This window comes from Cuculus canorus, chromosome 7, assembly GCF_017976375.1.
Source record: "Cuculus canorus isolate bCucCan1 chromosome 7, bCucCan1.pri, whole genome shotgun sequence".
Taxonomy (NCBI): Eukaryota; Metazoa; Chordata; class Aves; order Cuculiformes; family Cuculidae; genus Cuculus; species Cuculus canorus.
The window spans coordinates 23,088,657-23,106,179 of NC_071407.1; the positions used below are offsets into that span (position 1 = coordinate 23,088,657).

A 17,523-nucleotide genomic window follows, 5' to 3' on the forward strand; every position below is an offset into this window, starting at 1 on the left:
AAAACAAACAAAAAGCCAAACTGACCCCTGTAGAAAGTGGAATCACAGGTAAATGTTAAAAATCACGTGAGAGCTTTCCTGGATAGTTCTTAATATTGCTGTACTCTTTGCTCTTTCTCTCCTATTATTGTGGCTTCATTTTGATCCAGATCCTGTTTTGATAGTTCTGATAAGAATTTTCTACTCCTTTTATGTGGTTCACTTATTGTGTGGCAGTGTGTGTGTAAATAACATTTGGCCCTTCCTAACATGTCTGGGTACACTGCGCAAATGTGAAAGCTTATCTCTCAATCAAGTTAATACTTAGAAGAATCAGCTGGTATTTTCTTCTCAGATGGTGATTGTGTATTTCAGTTACAGTTAGGCAACTGCCAGTTTTTCTAGTAGAATTGGAAGAAGCAAATTAAGATATACTGTTTAAAAACCAGTTTCCTATTACTACAACTCAATTTTTCTATAATGTGTAAGCCATTAGAAGTATTCTGCCTCCTCCTGTCCCTGATCAAGAGCCCCTCCCCACCTTTTCTGTCAGCCTCCTTTAAGTACTGGAAGGCTACTTCAAATGCATAATGGACAGTTATAAACTTTGTGTAGTATTGGATTACATGCCTCTAATGTGCTTTTTTCATGTCTGTAGTATGTTTGTTTTTACGTAAGTCTGATTTACTTTGGGAAACATCATCTTAAGTTCTCTATCAGACATGATGGATGCCAGAAGGTAGTTCAGAATCAGATGGATGGGTGCTAGATAGGATGCTGGTTTTGGAGGAGGACTTGTGACTGCAGTCACATGTCCTTGTAATGGGAAACATCAATTTTCCTTTGAAGTGTGTTCAGTAGATACTAAGAACCAGTCAGGAAACTTCTAAATAGATTTATTCCTCTGGGTGGGGTGTAACAGTGTGAGATTTCATGGCTTTTCACTATGCTGATCATGACTGGTGTTATGGTGTGACTACCTACTATGGGCATTTCAATTTCCTTTGCATTTCAATCTTTTTAGTATTTGTTAAATCTACTTAAAGGGGCAGCAGTTTGTCAAATATATACACCTGTATGCTGAAAATTAGATGGTGTTCACTGCCTCACTTCAGAACAGACAAGTCCGACAATGACCCAGATCTGTGGTTCTCTGAAGTCAAAGCCCTGTTTCTTTATGTAGTCCAGCGAGCTGGTCACCTATTTAAGATATGTTCTGTATGCTTCTTGAAGAACTGATACCGAAATTGATTTAGAATAAAGGTATTGAATGTAGATGTAGAGCATGGACTTTGAATCTAGGTCAAAATCTAGATTTTGAATGGTTTAGAGGAAAACCAAAACATTTCACCCATCAGAATAAAGGAACTATAACCTTGCAGGATGCCTATAATGGTGGCAAGAGGGAGTTATCATGGTGGTTCAGATATAAGCATTATATATTCTTGAGTCTTTGAAAACAGTGTGGAACGAGTACCTCAACTGAAGAATGGACCAATAAGTACTTCTGGAACAATCTATCTTCGCAGAAGTCTCATTTGTTTAACCCCCAGACTGTAGATCATAACTTATTTTGCTTTTCTGCTCAGCCTTCTGAGCTCTCCATGCCACAACTGCAGATTGGGCTAAATCTAAGTCTGGCTGGTTAGAGAACCGCAGTACCTGATAGGCAAAAAAATCTTTCTTCTAGAATGAAATGTACCTGAAGTAAAAACGAAGTGATGGAAATGCCTAATGCTAAACATGTGTGGCAGATTGAGGCAGTCTTCATTCTAGGAGATTGCTTATCCTTTTCTACAGCAGTGCTTGGAGAGTTTCAACTAGAGATGTCAGAGCTTTTTAAAAAAATGGTGAGCTGCTGATTTATTCTTATTTGACTTCATGTAACCTTGGGAACCTTTGGCAACAATTGGGCAGAAGAGTGTTTAAAAAAAACCAGAAACCCAAGCAAGCCCAAACTTTGGTAGAAGGGACGTGTAGTTTCAGGATGGACCTCTCTAGAGAAACTGAAAACCTAATTTGCTTGCAAGAATAGAAACATTTATCCTTTTTCTCCAGTTTGTATACCTAACAAGATTGAATTCTGGTCTTTAAATCTGCCATCTTGGAAACATAGGCTCTCTGAAATGCCCTTAAAAGCACTGGCAACCCCAGCTACACAGAGAAAATGAATAATGCCGCTCCAGTAGGCAGAATGGGATTTATTTTCTAAGTATTCATGAAGCTCTCTGTGAGATGTATGGACTTAGTTAATTACCACCTGTGCCTCACCTTTTCTTTCTTGAGCAAAATGGTTTTAAAGTCAGTGAACAAGGCCTTATCTCAAGGCACGATGTCCCTTCCCGATAGGGTTGAGGCCAGAACGTGGCATACAAATGAGTCTGTGTCATCCCATTGCACACAGAGGAGAAGACGTATACGTGCATATTGCAAGCTATTTCTGTGGTTATCCAACCTTGAAGACCTAGCACATTCTAATGGAAAAGCGTTCAGGTGGCAAAGATCTTTTCACACTGCATTCAAAGGAGAATTGGTAACTTCAGCTTCAAGGCTATTTGCCTGTGGAGTAGCTTGTGATTGCTTCTACTTGTTTGTGATAAATTTAATTGAAGCAAATGTTTCAAATGGGAATAAATATAGGTACCTCCCTCATTTATGACTGTGGGTGATGTGCTATCCAGCTGTTTTAATGTTAGGTTTATTGCAGCACCTGCATGACAGATGGTTAGTTGGCAGAAGACTTTGGAATGACAGTTTTGTTTCTTTCTATGAGGCAGTCTGGACTTCTGTTTGGTATTTCTGATAGTTCTCTGTGAATGTATTTCTAGAAATATTTTGAATGTACAGCTGATTGCTACTTACTTTGTCTTTTTGCTTCTAAGAACTTCCAAAAGCTGTAATCACAGAAGACCATTAACACAAAATGCTCTCCTGCAACTTTTTGGGGAAAGTGGGATGGCTAAAAATTTGAAAAGACTAAGTACAAACTTTTTGGAAGAAAATGATGGAGTGAGTCGTAAAACATTGAGGGGGAGAAAAAGTTACTGTTACTTTTCTTGTAAAGTCAATGCATTTGAGTGTGTGACTAGGGGCAAAAAAACTTGCTGGCAGGGGAGAAGGCTACAGAAAGAAACTCCAGATTTTCTTGCATGCTTCAACCTATATGCAAATAATAATTAAGGAAATATGTATAGGTTAGTTTATTTGGACAGTTATATCTTATCATAGCATTTATACATAGTGCTATATAGAGAAATTTAATTTAGCCACTGTTAGCAAGGATTGTGTTTCTGCATAGGTTTGGCCAGTGGTTGTCCCTGAAGAACTACTATGAATATAGTTGTAGCAAGAATATCGGTAAGAGAAGTAGTATGGAGTTTGAGGTTGAACAACATAGGTCCTCAGTACTTAAAGCAGCTGGGCATTTGTATTACTCTCTATAAAGGATTCATGCTGTGCCTGTGCCCTGGAAACATGCTGGAGGGACAAGTGAAAGGACACAGCTGAAGAGACTCTTGAGAATATGGAGGTCTGGAATAGTGGAACACATGAGATATCATCCAGTAGTTCCTGTGTGAATCCACACATTCTCTCAGAAGTATAACTGAATGGTCTTTTTATTGTGCTGGCTGTCACAAGACACAGATTAGTATCCAAACAGCTGTTTCTGAGGTTCCCCTACAATTGCCTAAACTAAGTGGCATTATATTATCCAGGCAGAGTTTACAACTTTGACCTTGTTCAAAAGTGATATTCCCTGGGGACAATTTAAGTTTGAATCACACCAGTCCTTCTTTGCTAGTAGTCTTGAATAATATGGATCTCATCTTTGTAAGGGGCCATGGTCGTGACTAGCACTAGAATGACTCATCTCTGAGAAACAATCCTGAGAACTGGAACAGGATATCGTTTATTTTTCCCTAGATGCTTTGTAAAGAATAACTGATGGCAGGTGGATGGGCCAAAACTGAAGTAGTGCCAGGATGTTAAATATCCATTTCTGTAGAGGAAGATGAATAATTGATAACTGAGAAAGGATCTGGTGAGTCTCACGTGTAACTGCATGGTAAGAGGTCTTTGGGTGATTCTCAGTCATCCCTGCCCGAGATAATTGTTAGGGCAATATTTCTGCATCTAAAACCAATGCTCAGGGTTTAGCTGTGAGATTTTAGAATCTAGACAGGTATTTTCAAATTTGGGGAGATATAGATCTTTGAGACGCAGATTATAAACTACGGTTATTTATGCAAAACACTTGGTGAATGTGTTGTCTCTCCCTTTTGCTTTCTAGAGGATTTGAGTGAAGTTCTTACACTTGTGTTCTGGGCTGACACTGCTTTCCTCATTACATATCTAAATACGTTTGGCATGATCAGAAGGGAGTTGGAATCCATGTCATACTTCACATTCAGGAAATTGTTTGGGAGAAAAGCTTCTACCCCAGAAAAAAATTCTACTGAAGTGACCGGCAAAAGTTCTGTGTATTCACTCCATAGAAGAAGCAAAAAGTTTGGGTTGTGGGTTTTTTTTTATTTTTTTATTTTTTTTTTTTATTTAATAGGAAATGGCCAGATCCAACCTAAGCCTCACGATATTGACACCCCTGTGTGTGATTGCCGATATGGAAATAGCTGTATTCTGTAATATTTAACTATTTCTCCCCAGAAAACTTTTAGCAACTTAAGCAAGCAATGAAGAGTTTCTCATGGCTGAGGGAGGGTGCCGGCTTCAAACACTTGTCTTAACAGTCTTTGGAAATTTTGTAAAAGCCTTTCACTGGAATATGCGTGGAAAAAGAGTTTGTGACCTTCCCATCACAGCCACATATTTCCTGAGCGAGTCATGAAGAAGTTGATGTATGAGCTTGAGGTCCAGATATGAGAAATATGAGCACCAAATTTTGATTGGAAATTCATTCTGGCTAACAAAGAGAATTTTTCATAGGGTCTAGTTGCTTACTTACTACCATATAGCATTCCAGCATGGGGCTTTGCCAAATAAAAAATTAACAGTTTTACATTTTAATTAATTCATAGAACTCATTTTTCTCTCACATGTAAATATTTGAGTATGATTCTCCAGACCTTATGGGACATAACTGACTGTAGATACATTGATTTTAATACATTAAAATTAGGAGTTGTCAGCACGATCTTCATGTGTGTTTGGAAATAAAATGCAATTTCAACCTTACAGAAGGAAAGGCCACATTTTTAACAATGAAGCTGCTCTTCCCATTCTGTGTTGCTTCTGTTGCCCTTTAAGATATTGAGGTGAAGAAATAAGGTAAATTCCATCATCTAAAAATAACAGAGATAACACAAACACATAAATCAAGTATAAATAATGGCAGCACAAGTGAACTGAGGATTTAAAACAATAGTTAGTCTCTAACAGCAGGAGTGGATAAAACGAAAGCAATGAAATGCCCTTTAAAGATTTTGTATAATCTTTGCTGTTGTCTAAGTCAGTAAATTTTTAAAACTTGAAACCTTGTTACACTCAAATGAGTAGCATCCTTTTTGAGAATCATGCCTTTTACTTTGCATGGACATTGAAATAAATAAGGAATGTAGACTTAAAGACTGTCACACCATATTTCAACAAAATAATTCACTTTATGTGGTCATTGCAGGGTGCAAATGGTGAATGTCATTGTTATGCTTAAACATAAGCTGTCATTTCCAGTATTGCAGTGGTTAAAAAATAGTTTAACCTTTTTTGCTTGTATATAAAATATTTTGCTTCTATATTTTAATAGTTTATAGTATTGAATATGCATCATCATTACTTATGTTCTCAGGAATATAGTTAAGTTAAAAAGCCTCATGAACACCAAAATATAAGGCTATTTTAATGAAAAAAATTATGCTTTACAAGACTTTAAAGCTTTATGTATAAAATGTTTCTAACATTGAAGTCTTTAAGTTGCACTTAGTGAAACATTAAGTCACATTTACTAATTAAGTAGTTACTAATATGTTTCCATGGCAGTCAAAGCATTTGTATGCTGGGAGCGAAAAGTGGGTTGTTGTGGTTTGACTTTTTTCTTTAAACTCATTTTCCAGTGGACTGAATATATTAGTGATGAATGTGCTGTGATACTAACTGTTTGTTTCCATGCTGGAAAAGTTTCGTGGCTCCAGCAATTGCTAGCCATTTTACCACACAGCATCGATCATTTTGTCAAAGTTTTAATGTTTTGTAGTGAACCACCTAGGAAAGAAAGGAGGAGAAAAGAATGACAAAACAGCCAAATTCTTTCATTCCGTGCCAAAAAACTGACTGGAGTTTATTCCTGTTTGCCCTCAGAACAATTAATGTGACATTTTCCCGAATGCCATACTAAATTTGATTGTCAGTTATTAAAGTGTACGTTTAAATCAGCAGCGATGCAGCTCTAAATGCTTTTTTTCATTAATGTCATTGAATCCTTAACCCACAACCTTTGACACATAACAGAATTAGAAGGCCTTCTGGACCACTTGGCTGAAGTTGTGCCCTCACTACAGTATCTCAGTTTGCTTGGAAACATGGCCTGCCCAAATGAACTGGTCTGCAAAGAGAAGGATGAAGATGACTACCAGAGATACAGGTCAGTATCTTATAGATATGTTAACATATGGAATCATTAAGGTTGGAAAAGACCTTTAAGATCATCAAGTCCAACCCTTAACCTGGCACTGCCAAGTTCACCACTAAATCGTGTCCCGAAGCACCACATCTACACAGCTTTTAAATACTTCCAGGGTTGGTGACTTCACCCGTTCCCTGGGCAGCCTCTTCCAATGCATGACAACCCTTTCAGTGAAGAAATTTTTCCCAATATCAAACTTAAATGTCCTCTGGCACAACTTGAGGCCATTTCTTCTTGTCCTGTCACTTGTTACTTGGGAGAGGAGATCAACACCTACCTCACTACAACCTCCTTTCAGGTGGCTGTAGAGATTGATAGGATCTCTCCTGAGCTGCATCTTCTCCAGGCTAAACAACTTCAGCTCTCTCAGCTGCTCGTCATAAGACTTGTTCTCTAGATCCTTCACCAGCTTTGTTGTCCATCCCTTGAACTATCTTTGTAATGTAATTTCAATGAAACACAAAACATCATCTGGAAATTAATATGCAAGCCTGTTGACGTACTGTATATCCAACCAATCTAACCACAATGTTGCTAAAAATAGCAAGAGTTATTTTTTTAAAAGTAAAAATACTTGTGACTGATGATGATGGTGAGTATAGATCCAAAACTCTGGGAATGTCTGCTGAAGTGACTTAATTTCAATAGCTAGGGAGACATTGATTATTAAAAACGAAAAAGGGATTAGATTTCTTTCTTCCTTGCTCACATCTGCTACAAGATTTCAGTGTTTGTGTGCTGACATTTTTCACATCGGCTGAGAATGGCTGACTTTGGAAGTCAGAGCCAAGCAGCCTGTGCTGCCCACCTTGCAGAGCCTGAGCTTATTGTTTATTAGCAGGTCACCCACAGTATTCAGAATTATGCAGTAAAGCTCTGATATTATCTTCATGTGAGCCGAACTCTTCCATCAGATTTAGTGTAAACCAATCCAAAGTGGTGAAGACTCGAAGCAGGTTTATTGATAAGTGGCACGAATTTGATGCACCAGTTTATTCCTCCATAGGCTGGAACAGCAGCTCAGCTATCCTGGGTGATCACAGACTTTTTTCTTTCTTCCAAAATCTGGAGAAACATTCCTGGTTATCATCAGGCTTTGATTTTTTTACCAAGGGGTGCAGCCTAGATTTAATGCAGTACTTTCCCATTGCTTTCAGAGTTAAGCAGAAGGTATGCCTACTATCCAGCTTATGTAAGTCTAATAGTGCTGTCTCTATGTAAATTTATGTGACATTTGCACCAGAGAATTGCTTAAAAAATGAATGATATTTCTACAGTTTACTGTTTTTCACTTTAAGTATGTTTTCTGACAATATGTCTCCTATTAATCATTTAAGCAAAAGTAGTACGTTAAAGGAGCCATTCAGAGACAAGAACCTATGGTTCATTTAGTGCTGTCTGAAAGAATTCTTTATTGATTGACATCCTCTGTGGTTATGTGATGTAATATTTATAATATGTCACACAGCCATACATCAAAACAAGCATGTCTGTTGTTTCATTTCAATGCAAAAATGTTGATTTCAGGGAGGTCAAAGTAGTTTTAGGTCACGTTGTGGCAAACCACCGTGTCAAAGTGTGAAGGGGTTGTATTTATGCATCAGCTGGAAACTGCAATATCGCTTCCATCTTCTTTCCCCTCTGTGTTTCAAAAACCTGGGGATTTTTTCTTTATAAACTAGGTTAATTAAAGCTCTCGTAAGAAAGAAGAATGGACTTCTGGTTAGTTGAATGATTCATGGTTCTGATTCAGAGTGAAAGCTTCCTGATCCTTTTCCATAATTATTTGTTACATTAGATGAAATGTGTTTGCCAGACGACATTAGAGTCAACCCAAAGCATCCATCCATCTACCTATCCACCTATCTATCTGTGTATAAGGGAATGTATTCAGCTGCATGGTGGAACTGATGAAAAGTACTCTACTGATTTTACTCCTGAGTAACTAGTTCAGAGTTTTGAATACACATTCTTAATCATCTTGGACACAACTTTTCTCTTCCTTCCCCCCCAAACATACAGATTTAACAGCAGCAAGTTCTCCCGACTGAGGAAGTATTTGTATTTATTAAACGCGTTACTTCAAATTTCAAAAGCAAACATTGAATATGACCCATTTCAGCATTTTTAATCGTTTGAAGTAACTTTTTCTCGGGTTTTGGTTTTTTTTTTTTTTTTTTTTTAAATTAGTTACCCTGTACCAGAAGATTTAATTCCAGTGAACCTGAATTGTATAAACATTTTGCTTTACCATAAACTTGAACTGGTTTGGTTTTGTTCTGAATAGGAACTTCTTTTTGTAAATTTTTGCAGTGACCACTGGAACCACAGCTTCATTTTTCATTGAGCTTTAATTTCATTCCAACTGAGTTCAATTAGAGTTCAGGCTATTTAATTCCTCAGCCAGAAAGGGAAAGGTGCTAGGAATCAAAGGTTTACTTACTATCCTCATTCCAATGAACTGGAAAGTCCTGTAAAACCCCAAAATCTCAACTTTAAAAAATGAGGAAAATCAAATTTTTAAAACTCAAGGTCCTGTGATTTACTGTAACATTTCTAACAGACATAAAAAGTAATACTACAACTTTTAAAAATAATTACATTTTATCATAAATACTTGGAAAATAGTTAAAATTATGGTTTTTGACTAGAAGTTGCAATCTGATTTCTTAGGTAATCTTATTGCTATAGATTTCTATATTAAGACTTTTCCCTAGTTTTTAATTAAAAATAAGCGTTATACAAAACCAGTGTGGTGACCTTTTCTCAAAGTTGTTATAATTTTTGAGAAACATCATAAGATTTGAGTGGGATGTTTTCCTAGGAAAAAAATGATTTTTTTTTCCATCTCTTTTCTTCCTCCTTACCTTTCAAATGTGTAGGAGAACAAACTGATGAAAACATTTGTGTTTGTTATTGGAATTTTTCTTGGACAGGAAAAGAAAATGGAAAGTTTGCTTCTGCAGTATTTTTATAAGCAAACTTATTTGGTTAATTTAAAAAAACTGATGTTTTTTCCATCACCGTAAAATGGCTTTAGTTTTTTTCTGTTAAAAAGAAAAAGAAGTGCTACAAATTCTTACTTTTTATCTTCCCCCCCCCAAGTTTTCTGTGTTTAGGACATGATATTTTGTAAAGGGGTATGTTGGGGGTGAGCGCAAGGGCAAGCAGAATATTTAAAGTGTAATGGGGATAGGAGAGTTTTAAAAGCTTTTGACTCCAGCAGGAAGCAAGAAATGCAGAAAAATAGCTTGCAAAACAGTGTGTCCTCTAAAATAACCTAGTCTCCAATCTCTGCTTTGAAGATTGTATGAAAACAAAGGTCATGACCCAGAGATCAAAGTAACAGAAGTCAACACAGTAATTGCTGGTTGCTTCTCTTGTCCCTGCACTTGGTCAGTCCTTTGGGTGCATTGTTTGCAGTGGAAACTTCAAACGTGGCGTTACTGAACTGTGAAGAATCATCTGGGTCAGAAGGTATTATAAAGCAGTTGCTAATGCTGCAGGTGACCTCACCTATTTTCATTAAAGCGATACGATTTTGAAGGATGTGTGCCATGTGTGAAGTTCTCCATGCATGCTCATTCTTTGCTCCTTATTGACGTCTCCTGGAATGATGCATTCATTAAGTGCTGTTGACATGGAAACAAGGGCAAGTGGTAACAAATGCCTGAGTTTATTTTAAATTAACTTAAAAGTACATATCCTAGATATGCTATCTCTGTCAGGGGGAGCAAATGGTGATAACCTTATGAAGTCCTCTTAAGATTTAACGGCAAGAAAGGAAGCATATGCATTTTCTAAGGATTAACTTTTCAAGCTAAATCAGCTATTCCCATCCCACAGGCTTGATTCTGTGGAACACTGGGTCCTCCTATAGCATTTTCAGTTTCCTTGCAGTTTTGTTTTGTTGTGGTTTTGCTTTGTTTTATTCAGGCTTTGTTTTGTTTTACTGTGGATTTTTGGTGTTTTTTTTTAATTGAGACAGAACCTACTCATCTTCTAAATAGCCTTGTTATTTAATTTGGATGGTAATATAAGTACGTATTCAAGAAGTAACAGGAAACTAGAAGTCCTCACTCAGTAATGAAAATAATGCTAATATACTCGGTCAGTATCTGTGAATGTAAATGTTGAGGCTGCGTTTAGCAGGAGGGATAAAGGGCTGTTTTACTTCTGTACATGGTTTTTATGGTTTTTCGGGTACTCCCTTACATCTCGAATTTGTGAATCTGTGCTAATTCACTGTTTGCATGAGGCCTTGTCATTTCTACGGTAACAGGAAAAAGAAGGCCTACATTTGGTGGACATTAAATAGCCACACAATGTCCATCTGAGATTAGCCACTGTAAGAACGTGTGAGCAAAAGCTATTTTACTGGTTTTGTTCAGCCAAATAAAGTCCATAATTTCCCAATTTGTCTATACTAACACAGTAGTTAAGACACAAATGTAATTATTTCTACATACATAGAGAGGTATTTTTCTAAATTGCAGAGCTGCTTGCTGCATTGAAGTAGAGCAGAGGATCACAAGGGTTATGGAGATGATCGAGGGCTACAAGGATGATCTCAGGGCTGGTGAACCTCTGCTATGAGGACAGGCTGAGAGAGTTGGGGTTGTTCAGCCTGGAGAACAGAAGGCTCCAGGCAGACCTTATAGCATCCTTTTAGCACTTAAAGGGGCCTATGGGCAGGCTGGGGAGAAGGGCGTGTAGTTATAGGATGGTGGTGGGAGGTGTGGTGGGGGATGTGGCTTTGAGTTGGAAGGGGGAAGATTTAGATTACCCATTGGGAAGAAATTCTTCATGATGAGAGTGGTGAGGCACTGGCACAGGTTGTCCAGAGAAGTTGTGAATGTCTGGAGGTGTTCAAGGCCGGGTTGGATGGGGCCTTGAGCACCCTGATCAGGTAGCAGCTGTCGCTGCCTGCAGCAGGGATATTGGAACTGGGTGGACTTTAAGGTGCTTTCCAACCCAAATCATTCTATGATTCTCTGATTCTATGTTTATTAGAAGGCAGTTGGTATTTCTGAGTGCTTTGGGAAACTCTCATAATTCCATGCCCATCACCAAGCAGTGCTGGGGTTGCACAGAGGCTGTGTGGCCCTTGAACATACTTCATGCCAACATCATGCCCTCTGATCTGGAAGATGTTGGTTTAAGTTTATGACCTGGCATTCTGAACTCTGGATTGGGGAATTTCTGTTGCAGATGGCATTTCTGCACCCAGCTGCATCCTGTTTGGTGGGAATTTGGGTGAGGGTAAGGGTTAAACTTTTTGGTGGTGCAGAAGAAACGATTACAGGAGATAATTTAGATCAGAGTCATAAACATGTTTGCTCAATCCTCCTGAATTTTGTTTTCATCTCTCCCTGTTTGAAGGCTGATGTGACTTTGCCAACTTCAGATTATTTATTATTTCTAGTTTACAATAATGTAACTGAGAGCATAATCAGCCCTTCAGAATTTGAAATAAGTATATTATTTTTATGTTCTGTGATTGTCAAAGAAAGGATATACAATAGTGCAGAAAATACAAAGAAGAAAGTAAACACTTTATGAAACAAAGCATATTGCTGTTGTGTCATTTCTGCATTCTTCTGGGCAAGTATTTCTCTGTTTTTCAGTGCCAGATTAACTTTGTGTTTAAAATTAAATGTCGGTATGTGTAGCCTTATAGTCCAGTTTTTGTTAATAAAAGTGCAAAATAAAGGGCTTTACTGAATCTAGTTCTTATCATAGTCTGTCAGTAAAGGTTCAGTGGAAGATTTGATTTTCTCTGAAACTCTGACATATACAAATTTACTTTACTTTACTGGTAGTAGTAGGAGAAAAAAAAACAAAGCACCCAAAACGTTCTTTCCTCAAGTAATTTATTGCTGCTTTTAAGGTTTTCTTACAGCGTGGCTCATGGGTGATGCCATTATCTTTCAATATGAGGAGGCCAACCATGTTCTACAACTTGTCTGCTTTTCCAAGGGTAGCAATAAATTAATCAGGGCCCTTAGATACTATGATATTATGTAATTCTTTTTTTTTCCAGTTATGATGTTTACAGCTCTAGAATAAAAATTCCCTGGAAGTCTTCGATAATAGTAAGGAGCAAGGTACTGGAACTCATTAAAACTGAAGGAATTTTTATGCCTTGAATCTAAACAGCTACTGAAAAAAATACATCAGAATGAAATTACAAAGTAGCTATTGAATAAAAATAAGGAATTGACATAAAAGCTATTTTCACTTGTGTATTTTGGATTAGGACTGAAATGTTTCTTGTGTGTTTAAATTGATGTGTTCCTTTCTTCTGTGTTTTCCTAAGGAACATTCACAGACATTTGCTTTGAACCCTTTTTGTTTCACCTCTGAAACCCTCTCCCAAGAGTGTGTGAACCATCAGTGATTTTTTGGGAGTGAGGGAATAATCCGATGTCTGTGTTTTAGGTAATGACTCTCACACAGTAGAGAAGTAGATACATGCACAGAATATACCTCCATGGTAACTGGTAGGTCTTGTGTTCCATGTTTGTAAGGCAGAGTTAAGACAACAAGTTTGTGATATGGTAAAGGCTGTACAGTGAGTCAGTATTAGAGATAGTGTTTCTTTAAATATATATTATATTTTATGTATATTGTATTGTTTAATAAATAGCAATAGCTGATCTCAAAGTTGTCTTTGTTCTGTCCCTTTCTGAAGTCCAGTATGTTTCTTCAAAGGGGAGCTTTACCCCATTGAGCTCTTGCCAATGTCGATAGCATCTGAATCCCAAACTCGCTTTGCAAATGCCCTCTCAAGCCTGTCCTTCTTTTCCAATATCTCGACAGGTCTATGTGAAAACCGTTAAAGTAATACTAATCACAAGCAACGCTTACAAAATTGGTAAATTAATTGTTAATCTTTATTGTCATTTTCACTTAACTAAGACTGAAATAACACAAAAAATTATATTCTTTGGTCTTTTTCCATCTCTGAGTGTTCCTGATGTATGTGATAGATATCTACTATTAGCCCATTTTAATTTGACTCTTGGTACTGAGAGTCAGTGGGAGGAGATGATTCTGGACAGACGAAGATGCAACTTTACTTACACAGTTAATTTCCTTCATCCATCATGAATCAGCAGATCATTTTACAGGCAGTGATAGATGGTTTCTAAGCACCTTCCAGGTGTCTCTGGGTTTTTTCTCTCTCTGGAGCTCACCTTTATTCTCATCACTGAAGATAATCACCTTTTTTCACACCACTGCAAAGGTGTTAAAGCAGTCTCAGGGCACATGCGGCAGTGCTAAGTTTTGAAATAGGTGGGGAAAAAAAGGGAGGAAAGGGCAGGATCTATAACCTAAAAAATTCTTTTTAAACTTAGAATGTAAAATTTAGGTGGATCGCTCTTCTTTGAACAGTATTCCCTTAACTAGTGATTTTCCAAGTCTAAACCAGGTGCAATGTGTCATGCGATTTATAGCTCCTAGTACCTGCCATAAAGTATTTTATGATGGCTACATTCAGTGTTATTAGTAGCTGTCTTTTTCTGCAGCCATTGGTGTTTGATAATAGTCTTAAAACACCCAAAATTACTTACCTGCGAGCAACGTTCCAGATAGTCCATGTTGACAGTTTGAATAAGTTTAGTGCCCTTTTGTTGTACTTTACCTTCAAAACAAACTGATTGAACCATCAATAGCTCCTGAAAGCTGACAGAGGCATGTCATCTGCTCTAACCCTCTGATAGCAGGTTATCTGGGGGAGTTAACCTCCCTGCATTGTTAACTGAAATGGTTTATGTACTATGCAACTTTAGGATACTGCTGTGATAACCTTAGTAACTAAGTCATACATCACAGTAAAAACATTTTGTGCAGCAAATAACCCTGGATTAAATTTACAAGGGTTGAATTGATATTGTAAAGCATTCATTCCAGGGCTTTGGTAGTCCTTTCCTGTATTTTTTTATGGCAAACTTGTGTTACATGTAGCTTGAAGCTGCATCTTCATATTTCTAGCTCGAATATATCCGGGAAGCCCGATGCTTCTCTTCAACCATTCAATAAAAAAGTATCGTATTATTTTTGTATCTTATAGAATTTTTTTATCCTACATTTAGTAAAAGGAATATGTTGTGTTTTGAATCACTTTTTAAAAAGAATTAGTTGCTAATATGCATTTATTCTACTGGGAGGCTAACCTTTATGGTACTTAAATTTGCTCTCCTTAAGGAGTGCAAGTTTAAAAAAAATCATCCCCTAGCCTGTGCCTTGTACTGTAATTTGCTTTTTAATTTACATGGGTAGAGTTTTTGGTTTTGGAATTGGCACGTACTGGTGCTAGTTCTGCTTTTAGAAGCACAGTCAGGGTGGCTTTAAAAATACAAAAATCCATTTGTACCAAGGAATGCTATTAGAATTTTAAGCTCTTTTGAAATGATTGAGAAACTGACATTTAGGGCTGTGAGCCAAAGGCTGCATAGATGACAGTGCTGTCTTACGTTGTTGTCATTTTTGTTGCGGCCTGCTTTTCAATGGCATATTTCATTCCATCATTAAACATTTGCTGATTTTCTAATACTGATGTTTTCTTCACCTGAGTATTCATCTTTTCTTAACCTGCACTTAGTGGGTGTCTTTACTCGTCTTTAGCTTCACTTGTCTTCACTCTTGACATATCGTTTCCTTCTGTATGTCTCTCCATTTGAAAGAATCTGTTGTGATCAGGGCATTTCTGCTGGGAACATAAGATAGATAGCTTCTCCTCCGTGGAAAGATAAGGGCCAGCAAAATGCCAGGGAGGACTGGAAGGGCAGCCAGGAAGGCTGGGAGGACTCTGGGAATATGTCAGTCTCTTAGATCTGTAGTTGTGATTTAATAAATGGTCTTAGGACATGTTCTGTTTGGTAAAGTGGCTCTCTCTTCTCCTAATATAATTGAAAGTCAGAGATTGAGGATTCACATTTAAATTGTCTGAGCATTTCAACACTGAGCATTTTCAGCTCCCTCATTAACAATTTATGAAGGTGTTGCCTCAGAGGAAAGGTCTGCTTGATGGAAAGGTTTCTTTGCGGCATTAAATTTTGCTTGGTTGTGCAAGGGGAGTCATCTTCACGTGTTTATCTGGTCTGGAGAACAGTGTTATAAGATAACTCATATCTTCTAAACCACATTTTTTGTGTGTGTTGTTCTTTTTCAGAATGTTATGTTAATGCAGAGTTTTCTCCTACCATGATTTCTTCCTCACAGTGTCAGAAGGGATTGGTGTGATTTGGTGGCTCCTTGACTGGCTGGAGTTTCATGCAGAGCAGCTAGGCATGGGGAGCATCATCCATCACCTTTCTAGCCCTGCCAGGAAAAGTCTGGCACTTCTCTCACTTTGCGATGTCTGCTTCACGTTTGGTTGACTAAATATAAATAGCTGGTTAGATGTTTTGATTTGCCCTGGTTGTGTGGCTTACTTTGCTTCTGAGCTGCGATGTTCTCTCCCTCTGCAAGTGAGGAGCCAATGGTATTTTTTTGAGGCTAAAAAACCACTGTACTTTGGTAAAAAGGATAAATAGAACAAGTTTGAATTCTTACCATATTTTTCGTGAAAATGGTCTCTTTCTGTTTGCTTCATCATTTAATCCTGAGCTGGGAACTATGTGCCATAAGGTCACATTATCTCTCGGGCAGGAGCAAGCTCAAATTCTCCTTCCAAATGATGCCTATGTCACAATGTAGTCTTGGAAAGCAGAGACTTTTCAAGACAAAGGATGATGGTTTAGGATGTATGGTGGAAGAAAAATGATGCTCCTCCCTGATTTGCTGTTCATGTGTCTCTAATGTTGCTGGTCGTTGTGTTTTTAGGAAAATACAGTAAAAATCTGAAGAAACGTTGGCAAATTAATGTTTTGTGAGCATTCCTTCAGAGAAGATAGCTGACAGTTTCCCGTGTTTCAGATTGGTTTTCATTGCAATGTGGGATGGAATCTTTAAAATCAGTCAAAAGTCCTTTTTCCAAACTGGCAATTCAAAACAATTTCCAATTTTTTTCTGTTTCTGGGTTTACCTTATTATGACTCTTAGAACATACATGTCCACAGTGATAATTTTCTTATCCGTTTGATTCTCCCAGTATTAAATTGTTATGGGCAGCTTACAACAAACTTAATTTGAGAGAGCAGGTTAAATATACCCACTTTTTTACATAAGCTATGTTGCATGGAAAAGGTGAACAGAGAGAGGGAACAGAGGGAACAGCTCTTTGTTGTTGTTATTTTTAAGTTATTTAAGTAAGTCTTTGTTTATTACTGGATTTTAACTCTGTGCATTTTGTTCTCTGTCAGGTATTTTGTCCTGCACAAATTGACAAACTTGAAATTTCTTGATACTCGGAAAGTAACCAGGAGGGAGAGAGAGGAAGCCTTGATAAGAGGGGCCTTCATGAAAGTGGTTAAGCCCAAGGATGCTAAGGTAGGAGAGTGAATGGAAGGAGTAACAACAATGTGATTCATTAATGCTGTTTTACAATAAGTCAAAAGCTTGGCTGCATCTTCTGCTGAAGGAACAGAAAAACCCTTTCAAATGGAAGGTCTGGTAAATGTGGTCAGGCAAGGGACAAAAGCCTTAGTAATTTTTCTGTGGTTTAATATCAAATTTTACCGTTACATCTGGTTAGCGGACCGTGGTTATGTTATCAAATTTCTGGTTTCTAACCTCTGTTTCGTATAACAAAATAACTAATGTGTCACTGAGCTTAAAAGAATATTTTTATCCTGTCTAAAGTTATATAACAATTGTGTGATATGCTTTGGTGAAAGAATGCAATTTTTCTGACGAGTTGTCCCCCACTTTGTGTGTTAAACACAAATGTTTGTCGCACGAGTTGTACCTATGGTGTTTGTAGGCTTTAGTAGACCAGCTGATTCTCATGGTGTATGATG

The 17,523-nt window shown here is 37.5% G+C and overlaps 1 protein-coding gene across 1 annotated transcript in view; it reads left to right on the plus strand.

Annotated features, from left to right (window-relative positions):
- The window catches only part of LRMDA (leucine rich melanocyte differentiation associated), a 602,786-nt gene that overhangs the window by 331,469 nt on the left and 253,794 nt on the right, over nucleotides 1–17,523 (plus strand). The window contains exons 4-5 of the mRNA XM_054071217.1: nucleotides 6,435–6,574; nucleotides 16,927–17,053. Coding sequence (XP_053927192.1) covers nucleotides 6,435–6,574; nucleotides 16,927–17,053 — 267 coding nt within the window. The remainder of the gene's footprint in view (nucleotides 1–6,434; nucleotides 6,575–16,926; nucleotides 17,054–17,523) is intronic.